Source organism: Rousettus aegyptiacus, unplaced genomic scaffold, assembly GCF_014176215.1.
Source record: "Rousettus aegyptiacus isolate mRouAeg1 unplaced genomic scaffold, mRouAeg1.p scaffold_m13_p_5, whole genome shotgun sequence".
Lineage (NCBI taxonomy): Eukaryota > Metazoa > Chordata > Mammalia > Chiroptera > Pteropodidae > Rousettus > Rousettus aegyptiacus.
In genome coordinates, this window is record NW_023416308.1 from 4,384,373 (window position 1) to 4,401,279 (window position 16,907).

The 16,907-nt window shown below is 50.6% G+C and overlaps 1 protein-coding gene across 5 annotated transcripts in view; it reads left to right on the top strand.

Annotated features, from left to right (window-relative positions):
• The first annotated feature begins 8,382 nt into the window (after positions 1-8,382).
• Positions 8,383-16,907, top strand: part of KDM2B (lysine demethylase 2B) — a 102,977-nt gene continuing 94,452 nt past the window's right edge. For 2 of the 5 annotated variants that reach the window (XM_036221904.1, XM_036221908.1), the window contains exons 1-4: positions 8,383-8,602; positions 9,670-9,814; positions 12,708-12,786; positions 14,011-14,057. In XM_036221904.1, the coding sequence (XP_036077797.1) occupies positions 8,570-8,602; positions 9,670-9,814; positions 12,708-12,786; positions 14,011-14,057 (304 nt within the window). In that variant the 5' untranslated portion in view covers positions 8,383-8,569. Of the gene's footprint in view, positions 8,603-8,952; positions 9,003-9,669; positions 9,815-12,707; positions 12,787-14,010; positions 14,058-16,907 lie in introns of those variants that run through there. The other 3 variants (XM_036221905.1, XM_036221906.1, XM_036221907.1) reach the window with 3 other exon arrangements.

A 16,907-nucleotide genomic window follows, 5' to 3' on the forward strand; every position in this document is an offset into this window, starting at 1 on the left:
GATAAGCCCCACCCTGCCTGGGGGAAAGCCACACTCATATGCAAATACAGCCTCCCCTCCCCCTGCCCAGCATCAACTGCTAGGGGCCTCCCAGACGGAGGGGGGGCGGAGGTCTGGTTGATGACAGCTGGTCCCCTGCCCCCAGGTGGCCCTGCGACTCAGTTCCTGCCCAACAACAGATCTCGTGAGGGTGGGGGAGTCTGGAATAAAGTGGAGGAGAGCCAGGCTTCAGAGCTACAAAGATGCACCCCCTCCCCCAGGCAGACCACCTTGTTTGTTGCACTTTAAGAGGGCCTCTTAGAACATTTGCACCTTTAACGAAATAAGCTTTAAGGTTTAGTTGACCAGGCTAATCATTTTTAACAACCATTGTACCCTTTGAAATTTAAATACATCCAAAATAGGCGTATTTTGGAGTTTGAGGGATTCATTCATTCAGCAAACGTTTGCGAGTGTGTATATATAAATATATACATATATATTTTAATTTTTTATGTTTGTTTGAATTGAACAGAAGACCTGCCAAGGAGCAAGATCTCAAGTGTTCCCTTTTGTTGAGTATATTTTATGAGTCAGGCCCGAGGGGCTGAGGATAAGCAGTGAACAAGACCAAGGTCAGTCTCCTTTGAGACTTTTCCTTTTAATGAGAGAGACAGACATTAGACTATTAACACATCGGAATTTTATCAAAATTGTGAGAAGTGTTCTGAATGAGGAAGGGTTTTGTGCTTGGGTAAACCCGGCAACTCACAGTTCTCAATTTCCAAGGGGCGGTCTCAGATTTCTCTCTTCAGCCTGGGGACAACAGCCAACTGTCTGTCTCTTTTGGGGATGTCCTAGCCTCACGGGGGCGAAAGGCCTGCTCTCTGCCATGAATAGGTGCTGCGGGGCAAAGAACAGGGTTTCCTATAAAGGCTGCTCTGTGTGTGACTCTAGGAGGCTTTCAATAAATAATTCGTGAATCAATGAATGCCAATTCCAGGAGGGGTTGAAAAGCCAGCGACTCCGTCCGTGACGAGTGTACAGTTTGCTAAGAAAAGAGAAAAATCTCAGTACTGTTATTCCTAGACTTCTGGAAGGGTGAGGGATGTGGGGACTAGGGAGGCAAGATTGGGGCGTTGGGCATCTCTTCATCGGTTGTTGCTGGCAGTGTGTTAGGTGGTACATGGACGAATGAGACAGGCGGAGGGTCCCTGTCCCCTCAGGCAGGGCTCACAGTCTCGTGAGAGCAAAGGCAGCAATGAAATAATGTGATGAGCATTGTGATACGGCAGGAAGGAGAGACACCTAAGGAGGTAAGAAAGAGTTAAAGAGAGGAAGGGGGCTGGCGGGAGAGCCCGCCCCCCCTCCATGGAGGAATCAGCATATGCAAAGGCCTGGCGGAGGGAAAGCTAGTTGATTCAAAGGACTCAAGATAGGTCAGCCTGTTTAGACTTTGAAGGAGACCTGTAGGGGAGAGAAAGGATGTTGGTGAGAAAAGCAGGGCCGATCTACCCATCACGGGCAGCCTTCCCCTTGGGCGACAAGCACGTGTCCCCACTGCACAACTAGTGAGGATGCTGAAGTCCAGGAGGTCGACTTCGTTTTAGTGAAGACACGTCATTTAACTGACCACCCTGGTATATCACACTGGCTCATTCAGTTCTCATGTTTGATAATACGACTCCCACTTTACAGATGGGGCAACTGAGGCTCAGTTTGGGCCCCTCGTCCAAGGTCATGCAGCTTATGATATTGGGGAGTTTAGAATGTCCCTTTATGTAAATGCTTCTGTTCTAGCAGTTTCTCTTACATGAAGCAATGCATGTAAAAGCATTTTTGTAATAGAGCCATGTAAACATGAGGCATGACTATTAGTTTCACTGGACTTCTGGCTCTATCTGGTTCAGCCTGTAGCATTCAGGGAGCTCAGGAAGGGGCAATAATGAAAGTCAAAGGCCCAATGGCCTCTCTTAAAATTCCCCAGCGTCTATTCTGGTTCCCTCTCTGGGGCACCTCCAGATATTATCTTCTGCCAAATAGTTTGTTTCTCAGAAGTTGCAAGATGTGGGAGGTTAAAAAAAAAAAAAAATCAGCAGCATCAACAACTACAAAAACTCCTGCAGCAGCCTGAACACAAAGAGTTCGAATTTTGAACAAAGGACAGGGTGAGACCAGAAAGTAAATGCTGACACATCCTCTCTCCAGCTGTGAACTGGGGGTCTGAGGGCTGCGGCAAAGGTCATCTGTCTCTACATCTTTGGGCAGGAAATGCAATTCAATCCTCTCAGTGACTGATGGCCTCTGCAAGATTAATGGGATGGTCTCCAACCCTGGACTCTGTTCTGACAGCACAAAAAGTGAATCGAACTTCTTTCCTCCCTTCTCCTTTTACCAAGCAAGGTCAGCCGATTCCTCATTTTAAAAATCCAAAGTGTTTCTCCATGAAATTTGTCTCTGGTGTTCCCTTGCCGGGCAAAAGGCAGCCTTCTTGGGTGAGACACAAAGGTGGTACTTGAAGGTCTGGGGACCTTTCTAGGCTTTTCATCTGTCCCTACTTCATCTTTCAAAATACAATCAGTGTAAAGGGTATGCCAGTCCCTCAAAGGGTTAACGGCTAGCCCTAGTGTCTGGCCCTTGGGGATTAGCAACCAATGACAATTTACCGTGATGAAGTAATGCTTGCATTTTGATTTCCATTGGTTAACACGCTTGTCCATCAATCCAGAGATGCAAGTTTTGAAAGTATCTTTGAACTTTTATGACTTGCTTCCTGGAGTTAACCCCTTGATAAACTCACCTGTTATTTCCAAGTTTCTTTCCAGTGCTCACAAAAGAAAAGAAATATCAGAAAATGAAGAACTGTAGACATTAACTTAAGTCTTCCCCAGATGACCTAAACTATATGTAAATCTGCTCTTACTCTGATAATTCACTCTATAAGGGTCGGAGGAGGAGAAAAACAATAAAGGTTTTTGGGAGCTCCAATCACTTTAACAGAAATAGGGTGATCTATTGCTCCCCCCAAATATTTTTTAATTGCAAAAGTAATACGAAATATAGCAACAAAACTCTAGAGTTTGGCAAAGCGAGGTGCTGAGTAGATGAGTCCTTGCTTTTTTTTTTTTGTTATTTTCTATGCCTTTATGTTTGAAAATTTGATAAATTTCAAAGGGTACAATGGTTGTTAAGAATGCAAATAATATTTAAGGATAATCTCTATACAACCCCCTCAAAAATGTTCTCCCCTCCTCAGAAATGATGGAACAATGGTTTGCTGCTTCATCCTTCTTTTTTCTGTATCTAATCTAAACATTACCTGTTCCGTAGTTTGTTTTAACATAAATAGGATTATAACGTACACGTTATACTGTGACTTCTTTTTTTTGTCTCTTAACCAGTCTTGAACGTTTTCGGTATCGCAACCTTCGAATTTGCCTCATCCTTAAACGATATTTTAGAATGAGGCGGTTCCACAAACAGTATCTGGAAAGAGCTCCAAGATCATATTAGATGAAAAACGATGGGATAGGGCAGTGCGTGTATTTGTATGGCACAGTAATAAGAGACTATGTATGTCGATGTTTGTAAATGCGTGAACTATTTCTGAGAGGGCCCCCAGGAGACTTGGTGACAGGCTTTCCGGGGATGGGAGCGTGGAGAGGAGAAACGAGGTGGGTGGGGTGGGGGAGAAAGCCATAAAGCAATTTTAAAACAATTTTTAAGCTGTAGGTTATTTTATAATTACAATGGGATTTGTAAAATATTTAAGTGCACTTTAAAGAATTACGTTCGGGTGCCTACCATACAGACTCAGAAAGAGAAAATGACCAGGACCTCTCGCCGTTCACATTCTCCATCCCCAGAACTGAGTCTCTTCCTGTAGTTTGTGTTAATCGCCCCTTTGCTTTTATTTATACTTTACCACTTATATATACCTGAATCATCGTTATCTGGTTTAGACTCGCCTGATTTAAAATTTTCTAGACTCAAAAAGATGAATAAAATGAAATTCACTTTAATAACGCGATCTGTCTACAGAGCGCGAAATGCAAAAGGTAATACAGCATAGAAAATGAAATAAGTCTATAAGATTCAGAATCAGAAAATACTTATACATGTGATAGAAATTTCACACTGTACCAAAGAGATGTTCTTCTCTTTTTGCAGTTCTTTCTGACATTTTTTGACTGTATTTCTTTCCAATGAAAATTCTGTGCATATCGAAGAATATATGTAGATGTATACTCCCTCGTTTAACAAGTGGTCAGTGCAACTTAGCATTAGTATTCTGCATCTTGTTTCGTTTTAAGGATACAAAAATCATTCCCCATCAGTATATATAGAGCCATCTTATTCTTTTTAATGATTTAGAAGCATTTCCTTGGGCAGGCAACTGGTCCAAGAATCAGTTCTCCAACTTTTAGATCGTTTTCAATCTTTTTCTGTGGCAAACAGGGCTGCAAGGGCTCGCATCGTTGTGTTTGAGTCTGCCAGTAGGACATGTAGCAGGCAGTGGTTGGTTATCTATTTCTAAGGCTTCCCACCCCATCACCACACCTGTCCTTGAGAAGTTTGTCAGATGTAGGCATGTGGAACAATCTTGTATCCAACTGGCATCCCCAGGTGCCCACAGTGCCATGGGCTTGGCAGGCGCTCAGAGTGAGTGGTTTAAGGGCTAACACTGCAAACGTCCACTGCACCAGATGGCCCGTTCTAGGAAGCCTCCGCGGTGACCCAGGGCCCCCGCGCCCCATCTCATCTTCACGATGTTATGGGGACCCAGTGCCAAATCAGACCGCGAAGTATATATATATATAACCTGGTAGGTGAGTTATGACAAATTCTGGAAAACACTCTAAGGTTGTTAGGTAGCTAATAACCAATAAGGCAGACACTAGTTCCATGTAGCTATTTAAATTTAATTACCATTAAATGCTATTTAATATTCAGCTCCTTAATCCCACTACCCACACTTCAAGTGTTCAGTAGCCACGTGTGGCCCGGCGGCTCCTGGGTGAGACGGTAGACATGGAACATTTCCATCGTGTTCTAGAGACAGCCCAGCAGGGAGTGCAGGGAGGCACCGTGGTGAAGCCTTGGGCGCTGGGTTCAAGTCCTGTCTTTGCTATTTCACAGCTGTAAAAATCGGGCAAATAACCTGACCTCTCCTTGAGCCTCCGCTATTAAAGTGGGGGCATTACAGGCCCTCCCTCATAGAACTTCGATGAGGATTCAGAGAGAGTAAAGGTGAGTGGCTTTGCTCAAAGACATAGTAAGCTCTCAAAAATCAGGAGCTATTGTAATTATATAGAAATAGGACGAAGCTTCAATTTTTAACAGTTCGAAAATCCTGAATTGTGGATTCTTAAGGTTCTATCCAGTATCGACCCTTCCCTTTCTAATTCCCTTGGGAAAGTCATGGTCCACTCCATGCCGGGCCTGGAGTATGTCTGCAATCTGAGCTGGTTCTTCTATACCTTGTCTGAAAGCAAGGAGCTGCTCAACCTTTGATGAATGAAGAAATGAATGAATGGGGCCAATATAGTCAGGATCTGACTGAGCCTTTTTGTAAGAATGAGCAGGAGGGTCCAGGAAGTTATTATTAAGATGTTTCAAATACACTGGCCTGGTCTTTTTTCATACAAGAAAAAGCTCTCTCTTGGAGAAATACCTTAGTCTTCCCTTCCCTCTCTCACCTACTGCCCACTCCTCTGGGACAATTAGCTAACACCAGGAGCTCAAGGGTCTTGGCCCTTCCCCCTTTGGCCCAAAATAACCTCCTCCCCCACTTTCAGCAAATGCCTGGAATTCTTTCAACAGGAGGACAAAGCCTTTCATCTGCCAATTACTGATAAAGGGAAAATGCAAATATCACTGGGGAAGGTGATCCATCAAGGGCCCAGCATTTACTGAGTGACCACTCAGGACTAGGCGGCAGGGCAGGCATCCTGGGGGAGTCAGAGGGGAACAAACTCCCGGCCGGCCTCTTCTTCTCTCTGGTCTGTGATTTCCTCCAGGTTTGCAAAGGAAAGGGATTAAATTAGGTGACTCCGCTGCCCTTCGCGTTGACAGGCCAAGAACTCCCCATCAGGGTGATATATGGACTTCACTGTTTTACCCTAAGGTGGTTATCATTGGATCTTTTCCTGACACCAGCTTTTGGGCACACCATCAGGCCAAATGGGGAGAGAGAATGGTCTCTCAGAGGAAAGAGGAATTAAGATCAAGCGTTCTATTTCATAGTTTTTCCTTTATTCCACTTAGCTCACTTTCCTGGGCCCTCTGGGCCCTCCAGGCCCGGTGCCCTTCCTTGAACATATTTATCTCATTAAGTGGGAACCTAAAGATGGTCAGTACCTGGAAAAGCATGTGATGTGGGAGCCAGGCTCTGGTTTGAGCCCCGGCAACCCCACTTATAAGCTGTGTGACCTCAGGTGAGTAGCTTTGCTTTTCTGAGTTGCGGTTTGAGGAGTAAAGGGTTCTTGGAGAGAGACAGAAGCAAATAAAATGGTCCCTGGTTCTTGACAGAGGCCAAAGGCAAAACCCTTCTCACTCCCATTAAGCCAACGTGAAATAATTTTTGATGTTTGCTAGCTAGTGGACTTGGATTAAAACAAACTTCTAAGAGCAGTCTTTGGTGCAGGTGGGGGCAGAGTACAAAAACTTAGCACAGGAAACTTTCAGGTGGAGGGGGAGAAGCTGTCTCTTAGGGTAATCAATATGGAGCTGATAGTTCACATGGGATCACTGATGGGGTAGCCGCTTCCTCTTCACATACCTGATTGCCGTGTTGACATGGGAATGACATGAGGGCAATACAATCATCCGGATTCATAACTTTCCCGAGCCTCAGTTTCCCTATTTGCAAAATGACCTGCTCCAACTATCCCACCAAGTTAATGGCAGAAATAAAAGAATGGAATTATTTTTTTTTAGTTTGCAAAGTCTGCTGTAAGCATCTATGGAGTTCCTTTATTGTAGTCCGAGTACCATGCCATCTCGTTTTAATCTTTAACCCCAAGATACGGCCTAGTTGGGCTAGAGGAATGTTTAGGGCTAGATTTTCTCACAACCAAAGTCAACCTGACTGTTCATGATGGAATTACAGGACAACACATTCAGGATGACTTTCGGGGGGTGGTCACAGTGAGCTAGGTATGTAGCTAGGGAAATGTACCCAGATCTAAAGATACGACATATATGTATAGACGGTGTCCATGCCTCCGCCAAAAAGCCCTGTAGGATTAACCAAGGGGTGCCCAGAGTTCTCCGCGCCCCATCCCAGAGCGCCTTGCATCTTTTGGCCGAACTTTTCTCTCATAAACGGCCAATAAGGGCTTACCCTCCGCCTGTTTGCCAGCTGCGTTAGGAGGCGCCAGATCCAATTCTCTCGGTATTTCGCTCCTGAGCATCTATTTCCTTCTCTTGTCGAGCGCAGGGACCTTTAAAAAATGTGCAACTTCTGTTCCAGGGCTCATCGCCTAGCAAAGGACTCCACAGACGCGGGCAGAATGAATGAATGAAAGGCAACGTCTTCCGGTCAGCTTGGATCTGAAAAGGCTCTGGTCTGGATGTATTTCCTGTACGTGTGTGTGTGTGTGTGTGTGTGTGTGTGTTCATCTTTTGAGCCCGGGAGTTTAGAAGTTATGTAGTCCGCATAGGTATGGAGCTGCGCTAATTTCTTACTGAGCCCCCAAATGCCTCATCCTTAGCGTAGGTCCGGATATGGGGGTCCGGGAGGATCACCCCCCCAAAAAAAAAGACATGTAGCAGAAAAGAAAAATATATATATATATATATACACATAAAATGCTTTGAATCTGGGTCGGCCCCGTAGGTAATGGGGTGGGGTGGCTGAAGGAAGAGGAAGAGGAAGAAGGGTAGCCTGTGGGGGCTGTGGGCAAAAGGGGCAGGGATTGAGTTGGAGGGACGGTTTTCTGGGGGGTGCCAAGCCCCGGGGGCTTTCATGCCAGCAAGCTCGGCTTGCATTTCCGCGCCTCCCGCTGAGGCCAGCCGTGCAAATCTGCACCTCCCTCCCCAACCCCTCCTCCTTCCCTCCCTCCCTGCCCCGCCATCTCCGGGATGCGCCCGCCGCCTGCAACTCAGCCCTCCAAAAGTCAGCTCTGCACACAACTCCCGGGCGGCGGCGGCGCCTGCGTGCAGAGGCGTACTCGTGACCCAGCAACAAAACAGCGATGCCAGGGCGCTAACGGCGCCCGGTGCCTCCCGGGCGCCCTCCCCGCCCCACACCTCCTCGGGCCACCGCCCCCGCCCCCTCCCCCGTCCCGAGCCGAGTGCCCCCCCACTAGCCTGGCCGCGGGCTCTGAGCGCGATCGGCAACAATGTTTACGTTCCGGGGATTATGACGTCGACGCCTCCCCCCCCCCCAACTGCTGAAAATGGTTTCCTAGGACTTTGCAAACGGATCTGCTTAAGTGTTGGTGCAAAACTTTGTAGATCTCGGCTCTGGCTTGCTTTATTTATTTATTTTTTTGGTTTGTTTTCTTTGGTCTTCTCTCCTTCCCCCCTCCGCCAAAATGCAGGGGGCAGGAGTGTTGACAATTAATTGGTGAACTCTCCTAAAAAAATGGAGGCAGAGAAAGACTCTGGAAGAAGATTGGTGTGTAGCTTTTTTTTTTTTTTTTTCCAAATCTGTATCTGGTATACGATAGATCTATTTTTTTTGTTGTTGTTGTTTCTTGCTGCCTTTTCTCTCCTTTTCTGTATTTTGCAAGAGGACCGGAAAAAATATAATAAATTGCATGCAAAAGGAAGCCAGCAGCTTACTCCTCCAGTCCCTTGTGAGGCTCAGAGTCTCAGACACTTAAGTGGGGAGGTGGTAGCGGGGAAAGGCGTGGAAGGGGGGCAGAGCGGGCTCGGGGTTCGCCCGGAATCTGGGGGGCTGCTGGGCCCGGCGCTGGGCGGTGGAGGGAGGAGGCAGGGGATGCGGGGAGTGGCGGGGGAGTCTCCTTAGGAAGTGAGTGTGCGCGCGCGCTTGTGGGGAGATGAGGCAGCTGCTGGTGCGTTTTGGGGTCTCGGATGGGAGCTTTGTGGCGGGCGGTCTGCCTCTCCCTCTCCCAAGCCCCGAACCCCCTCCCCCACCTCTTCTTCTCGCACCGGCGGTCGGTCGGCGGGGGCGGCTGGGGTCTCAGTCTCTCCATTACAGCTTTCCAGCTTCCCCGGTAGGTCGGGGGCGGCTCCAGTCGTAGAAACGCCGCCGGCCCCCGGTTCCGGCTTCCCGGCTCTGCCGCCGCGGCCGCCAGGGCTGCTGTGAGCGCGGAGCCGGGCGCTGCGGCGGCTCCTCCCGGGGCCTACAAATGCCCCGCCAGCCCGTGCGCGGAGCCCCCTTCGCGGGTTACATAACCAGGCTCCCGACCGAGTGGGCAAAACTCAGCACCTCTCGCGGGTGGGGGAAAAGGGAGAGCCCCCCCAGGTGTCCCTTCCATGGCCTCCGAAGATGCGGGAGGGGAGTGCCCTGTATAAGGCGCAGCCAGACCCTGGGGGTGTGGGCCCCTCTCGTTATCCGGATTTTCAGCATCTTTGGCATTTGCGCAAAGTTGCTCAGGTCGCAGTGGTGGGGTGCAGGGGGCGCGCGGCTTCTGCACCTGTTCGAGCTGGGCCCAGGGTGAGAGGCAACCCTCGGTTCCCCCAATAACGTCCCGGGCTCTCTGGTTTGGGTCCTCGCAGCGCCCGATTGACCGCCAGAGATACGACGAGAACGAGGACTTGTCGGACGTGGAGGAGATTGTTAGCGTCCGCGGCTTCAGCCTGGAGGAGAAGCTGCGCAGCCAGCTGTATCAGGGGGACTTCGTGCACGCCATGGAGGGCAAAGGTGAGGCGCCCCCTCCACGGGCTGCCCTCCGCGCCGCGGGCCGAGCGCACGTGGGGAGGGAACTGCCGGTGGCTGGGTTCGTATTTCGCGCCCGCGTCCCCCATTCCAGGGGATCCGGTGACGAAACGAGGCCGAGCACTGGGGGGGGGTGGGGTGGGGTGGCGAGGGAGGAGGGCAGGCGGGAACCGGGGCCGGACGTGGGCCTAGGCCGGGTCCGCGCCCACCACCAGCCCCAAGGTGGGCAGAGCCAGGGGTCTGGCAGACGGAGTGATCTGGGGACTGACGGGCGGGCGGACGGAGGGCGGGGGCGCGGCGCTCTACCCCTCCCGGAGCCTTCCCAGCTCCTTGCGCTGCGTGAGCTGCGCTGCCTGGCCGGAGGCGGACTGGGGTGCCCCTTGGGCATTGGGGTGAGGGCCCCCCAGGCCTGAAGCCTCCCAAACCCCGTGCCATTTTGGGCCCTGCCAGTTAGGCGCTGACGCCGGGGGCGCCTGGGGGTCACTGAGTGACAGGCCTCCTCAGGCCTGGGGTCTGCGGGACCCCGTCACCTGGCGGCCTCTGCCGTCTTGGAGCAGGGTCTGCGGGAGCCCCGAGTTGTTGGCCAGAGCCCCCACTTAAGCCTGAGGCCTCTAGCCCAGCATCCCTGACAGCTCGAAGTGGGCAATGGGGGAAGGGGGTGATCTCTCCTCAGGGTTAAGGCTGAGTGCCTCCTCCCTTGGCACTTTGAAGCAAAGACTTGGGGCACCCCTCTGGGACACGGGGTTCTCTTAATAGGCCTGAGATAAGAGCTCTGGTCCTCTTGTGGGCCCTGTCAGTTTAGAGCAGGAGTTGGGGGAAGCCTCTGGGGCTTTGGGGTGCCACTCGGGCCTGAGATCTTCAGGGCCCAAATTTTTCCACCACCCTAGTATAGGAAGGTGTCTGGGGGCGTCCTCCGGGCCTGGTGGTGATGCTCTGACTTGGGTCTGAGGCCTCCAGAGTTCATTACTGTGGTTTTGCCTGTGGGGTCGGGGTTTTGGAGGTGCCCCTGATTACTCGGGCTTCTCCCTTTACTCTCTTGGGGTTTTTGAGTTCATTTTCCCCTTCAGATATTCAATTTTTTTAAATATTATTCTGGTTCCAATTTTTTTTTTTTTTTTTTATCCCTCACCCGGCTTGGAAAACCCTTCCATCCCCAGTGAGCTGACGACTGGGGAAGCGCCTCCCGCCTCAGGTCCCGGTTGAGTGGCTGGGCTGCGGGGTTAGTCCCTGGAAGAGACTGTCCAGGCTTTGCATTTTGGAAGTTTCTCTTTTGTGCCCACTGTTTCCTGGGGCGCTGGGCCTTGGTGGTGGGGGGAGGGAAGAAGAAATGTCTGCCGGCTCGCCTGGTGTTGAGTGTCATTGCACAGTCCAGGGGCCGTTCTCAACTGCATTTAAATTTCCTTAGCACAAATGGGATTTTAATTCCTCCCCTTTCTTCCCGTGGTCATTTGGCGGATCCTGTGAGAAAACAATATGCAAACTCTTCCTAGTCATTTGTAAGGAAACTCTCTGCCCGGGATCTCAGATCCTTTTCTCAGGCACATTTGAGGAAGTTGAAGCCGACCTGGGGGGTGGGCCTTGGGGGTGTATGCGTGTGTGTGTGGGGGATGGTGTTCAGCGAGGGAGATTCCTTGAATCTGCTGTTCAGGCTGCTTTCAAAGGAGAGGAGGGCCCTAGGATTTTGGTGGTTAATTCAGATGGGGGGGGGGGGCCCAAAACTCAAGAGGGAGGAGCTGAGAAACAGAAGGAGCCCTTAGCCTGGATTCAAACTAGAAGCTTCTTAAACTTCTCTGCCTTTAAATCCTTAGGAATCCCCATTCACTGTGAGCCCCTGGGGATCTGAGCCGGGAAGGTCAGGGCTCTTGGTCGTGTTCTCACCCGCCCCTCCGAGCGAGCGAGCTGCCTCGGCCTCCTCCCCCTCCAAGCTGCCCCAGCGAACCGTCTGCCTGGGGCAGGGGCTTCTGTGGCCTGAGAGCCCTTCTGCCTCCCTTCCCACCAGCCGGGGAGGCCTTGCACCCCTGCTGAGTGGGATCGCTTCCGTCGTCACCTGAGGGTTTGGGGGTGTGAGGGTGTATCTCAGCCTCCCCCACCTCCATAGTTTTAGGGTAAGGATTTTGGGGTCTGTCTACACTAGACGAACCCCAGACAGAAAAGTGCGCTGCGAATTTGCTTAGGGTCTCACCATGTCGTCCTTTACACAGCCTTCCCCTGGGGGGCAGTCCCTCTCAGTTACCCAGTTGGAGCAAGTATTGCGATGGCTGCAGCAGAATTTCACTATTTAGATGACAAAGCTGTGCCCAGTTCCCTAGTTATTTTGGCACCAAATACACAGTTTCCAGGGAAACCGGCTTTCCCCCCCTCCCCTTCACCACGCAGGATATTACAATAAGATCTTCCCTGATGTTTGGCTACAATGAGAGCCTTCCTCCCAGCCCCCTCTCTGGGCCTTCAGATCCTCCCAGGTGGCATTCTTCAATTTTGCAGTCCCTTTAATTTCCGAGTCCGGCCTAGGATGCGTTTCTCGGTCCCTTTTTCTCAGCACTAGCCGGGGCGCTTTCTGTGTGGGGTTCTTTCATGAGTTTTCCCTCCCCAGCCCTCGCCAGCCTTGGGCTGTTCATTGACAAGTTCTGACCCGGGGGGCATGCCGGGAGTGACTGAGTTGGGCAGAGGAGCCCATAGTTGGCATGGCTTCTCTTGGGCTTTGCCTAATCTAATTCATCTCCCTGTCATTTTCCAGGGAGCTTTTGCCCCAGAGGTCCTGTGTCGAGTATAACCCCTGCTTCCTCCTCCGTCTTTTTTCTTCCCCTAATCGCTTGATCGGGGTTCATTCGCTCCTTCGTGACTTAAACAACTTGTTTCATTCCAATATCCAAAACAGATTTCAACTATGAGTATGTACAGAGAGAAGCGCTCCGAGTTCCCCTGATATTTCGAGAAAAGGATGGACTGGGAATTAAGTAAGTTGCCGAAATTAATAGCTTTTTCCCCTCCTCCCTCCTTAACACAGCTTAAAGCTTGGGATGGATTTCTTCTTCGCTTTTTTTTATCCACCTCTCATCACTGAGAAGGATCTTCATTCATTATCTGGGGGATAGTATCTTCTTGTTCAAGTCCTGACAAAGGGGGAAAACTCTCCAAAGATTGGTCTTTTTTTTTTTTTTTTTTTTCAGAGAATTTGGGCAGAGAAGCTGTACGGGGCTTGATTAAACAGTGTCGACATTTTTTCCTGACCGACCCCAGTTACATGTACCCCCTCCAAAAAATAAAATCAGGAAACTGAGGCAGGGCCTGGGTTAGGAAGGGATTGGCCAGCCTCCAGACCCAGACGCGGGGCACCTGGCTGTGGGAAATTGGTCCTTTTCTGTGGGGAGTGTGGCTTCTAGGATGCTAGGCCCCTGAGTCCCCTCCTTTCTCAGCCTGCCCCAGCACCTGCCTCCGCAATGGGTCTTGTTTGGTTTATGTTCTCTTAGAGATCTGTCAGAGCTCCAGGTGGGGGAGACATCCGGGAGGCCGGCTGGAAGAACAGGTTTCCGCCCCTTGGGCAGGGGCGGGGAGGAGGCGGAGGGTGTCATCTCAGAGTGCCACCTTCTCCAGCACCTACTTACTACCAGACTTGCTCTAGAGTCCCATTCCTATGGGTAGCAATTAAACCTTTGGCATCATCATTCATTGATAGTGAACGTCACCACAGTCATTACAGCTGTGTCACCTGTCATACCCTGGTTCTGGTATGACAGGTGTCTTTTTTTCCCTCTGAACTTAAGGGGTCCCTCCGACCCTCCACACAACTCATTGTGGAGGGTATTGCCTAGAGGGAGGGACAGAGAGAGCTCCCTCCCTGAAAGAAATAGGGGTATGAATGCCTGGCTCTGTCACTTGACACCACACTTTATTCTTCTCCGGAAAAGTGGGTGCAAAGTAGATGTCCCCTCTCTTTTCTGTAGTAGTGCTGAGCTCACGTGTTGGGGAGGGGGGTGTTGGTTTACCCATTGGGGTGAGGAAGGTGACCTTCCCTTAAAGCACCAGCAGGTCTATCACCCTTTCTCTGGGTTATATCATTTCGGGTTCCCAAATGGAGAGCAAGGGAACCATCTTGGAAAGATGACCCCCTCCCCCCAGAGCTGGGTCGGTGTAACTGTTGTTTCTGGCTTCTCACCAAGTGTCTGCTCCTTGTTTTCCAGGATGCCTGACCCTGACTTCACGGTCCGAGACGTCAAACTCCTAGTGGGTAAGTGGCCCGCTGTGTGCGCAGCTCAAAGATGGTGAAGCAGGAAGGGGAGAAGGGGAAGGCGCCTCATCACCTGCCTGTTTAGACTTTTAACTGCCTCTGGAAAGAACCTCCCCGTGGGAGGAGGCAGGAGCTGGTGTGAGCTGCAGCTGGCCCATTGTGGAGAACAGGTCAGATTGCAAAGCCCTGGGAGGCTGGATCAGACGGCACTTGCCAATGCAGAGTTTGACGAGGCCGATTTGGATCGTAGCCTCCAGCTTGGGTGTCCGTGGCGCAAGGTTCCCTCTTGCCTTTGCATTTGCTTGTTTGTGGGTTGCTGGGTAAACACTGCGCGCTTTGTGACCCCCCGAAAGACTGTCAGACTTTCCATGGGAGGGATCGTTCGTTCCTCCTCCCTCTTCGGGGTTCTAGGCAGGTCTAAGGCAGGCCTGGCCCGAATGCTGAGTAACTGACTCCCCGAGCACCTACCTGCAGAGTGTGGCTGCTCCCTCGGTGCTCCGGGCTCTTGACCAGGCTGTGGGCGGCGTTTCAGATTTTACGGGAAGTCTTTTGATCGATCTGTTCTTTCCAGAAGTGTTCCTCAGGTAGCTTCTACACGGCAGGCAAGCTCCCTGCCCTCTTGGTTGGCGTTGGCAGGCCGTTTTTAAAAATAATGTATATGTTTGGAGGGCAGTAAGGGCTACGAAGAAATAAAGCAAGGTAATGACGTGGAGTGTGGCGGAGCTGTATTTTAGATGGGGTGATCCGGGAGAGTCTTGGTGGGGTGAGGGGTGCGGGGCACTTGGACAGAGATCTGGCTGACGAGAACCTGGCCGTGGGAAAGGACATACCAGATCGCAGGGCGAGCGAGGGCAGAGATCGGGGGTATGGGAGGCATGGAATGATCAAAGGGGAGAGTAGTAGGAGAGGGGCGAGGTCACAGGGCCAAGTTCAGGTAGGGTCTCAGAGGCCCAGGCGGAGAACTTGGGTTTGGCTCCTAGGGCGATGAAAAGCCAGTGGGAGTTTTAAAGTGCCCTGATGGCCGTAACTATGCAATCTGATTTTTTTTTTTTGGGGGGGGAGGACAGTGGTGGGGCTTAAACATTCTAAAATTCTCGTCTTCTAAAATTCACCACTTAGCCATTTTAGAGTGTTTTTAGTGCATTCACAATGCTGTGCACCCATCACCGTGGTCTCATTCCAGAATAGTTCTATCACGCCCAGAATAATCCCTGTACCTCCTGACACCCCTATCCCCTGGCAACGACCGATCTGCTCTCTGCCTCTGTGGGTTTGCCTGTTCTCCACATTTCAGGTAACTGGACGCGTGGAATATCGCGGTCCTTCACGCCTGGCTTCCTTCCCTCGGCATCGTGTTTTCAAGGTTTATCCGTGTCGTAGCAAGTGGTCTTCATCCCCGTTTGCAGCTAGCTGCACAGTATCCCACTGTATGTGTGGATGGACCACGGTTTATCGGTTTGTCAGTCGATGGACATTTTGGTTGCTTCTACTTCTTAGCTGTTACGACTAATGCTACAGTATTCACGTGCAAGTTTTTGTGTGGGCATCCATTTTTATTTCTCTTGGGTATATATACCTAGGAGTGGAATGGCCAGGTCATACGGTCACTATATTGAGCCTCCCGAGGAGCCGCCGGACCTGCCAGACCGTCTTTTTCAAGGCAGCTGTGCCATTTCACGTTCCCATTAGCGGTGTCTGAGGGCTCCGATTTCTCCGCAGCCTCGTCAACACTTGTTATAGTCTGTCTTTTTGATGATAGCCATCCTAGTGGGTGTGAAGTGGTGTGATCTGGTTTTAAGTTTTCTAAGAGCCCGACTCCCGGTGGCGGTGGCGGCCCTGTGGAGGGCGCACACAGCTGACTGGTGGGTGTGTCAGATAATCCAGCTTGAAAAATCGACCCAGAAGCCTGTTAACAGATACTCAGAAGGCAAGACCACTGACTGTAAAGAGATAGCCCCGATGACAGAAGGATCTCAGTTAATCGGTGCGGGCTTGTTCCAGAGATAGATTTTGTTTTCCCTTTTTTTTTTTTTTTTAAAGCTGGATGCCAGAAATGCTGAAGGAAGTGAAAATCAAAGCAGAAGGGGACAAACTTTCCAACTGCGGGCAGCTGGGACCGTGGGCCCCAGGAATCAAATCTTGGCTCAGGCAGCTCACTCTGGTGACTCAACCCAGCCCTAGCCTTTACGTTAGACCTTAGCTTGAGGCAACTCTGCTAATCGAATGAGTGATTTTGGGGCAAGCTGCTTCACTCCCTAAGCCTCACTCTCCTCATCTGCAAAATGGAACGAATGGCAGAATCTGCCTCGAAGAAGGATCCTATCAAGAGAAAGAATGAATGCTTAGAATTATGCTGGATGATGTAAGCCCAATAAATGGTCCCCATTATTGTCATAACAATAGGACATGGATGGGGTTCTCTTTATGTCAGAGATTAAACCCAGATTCTCAAATCTGGGATTGGGGCCACATCACAGTCGTGATAATAATGCTTTTGGCCCTTTTGCAGAGTTTTCAAGCCCTTTGCGGTTTTTATTAGGCTTTGGTTATATCCGGGCCACCTCTTCTTTCCTCGAGCTTCATTCTTCTCATCATGGGAGCAGTTAGATGGTCCTGAGGTCCTTGCCGGCTCTTGAAAAGTCTAGGATGACAGAGAAGGCAGGACCAGTAGTGCCTGGACCCCATCTGTCTCGGTATTTCTGTGACGATCGAACGGGTGATGAATATTAAAGTGCCTGGTAGAGGCACAGCGAGCTCTGACGCCGAGGGACACCCGCCTTTGTGGTTCTCATGTGGTATCATGACTCCTGTTTGAGTCTCCCAGAGTCCACACAGGGTTTTGGAGAGCGG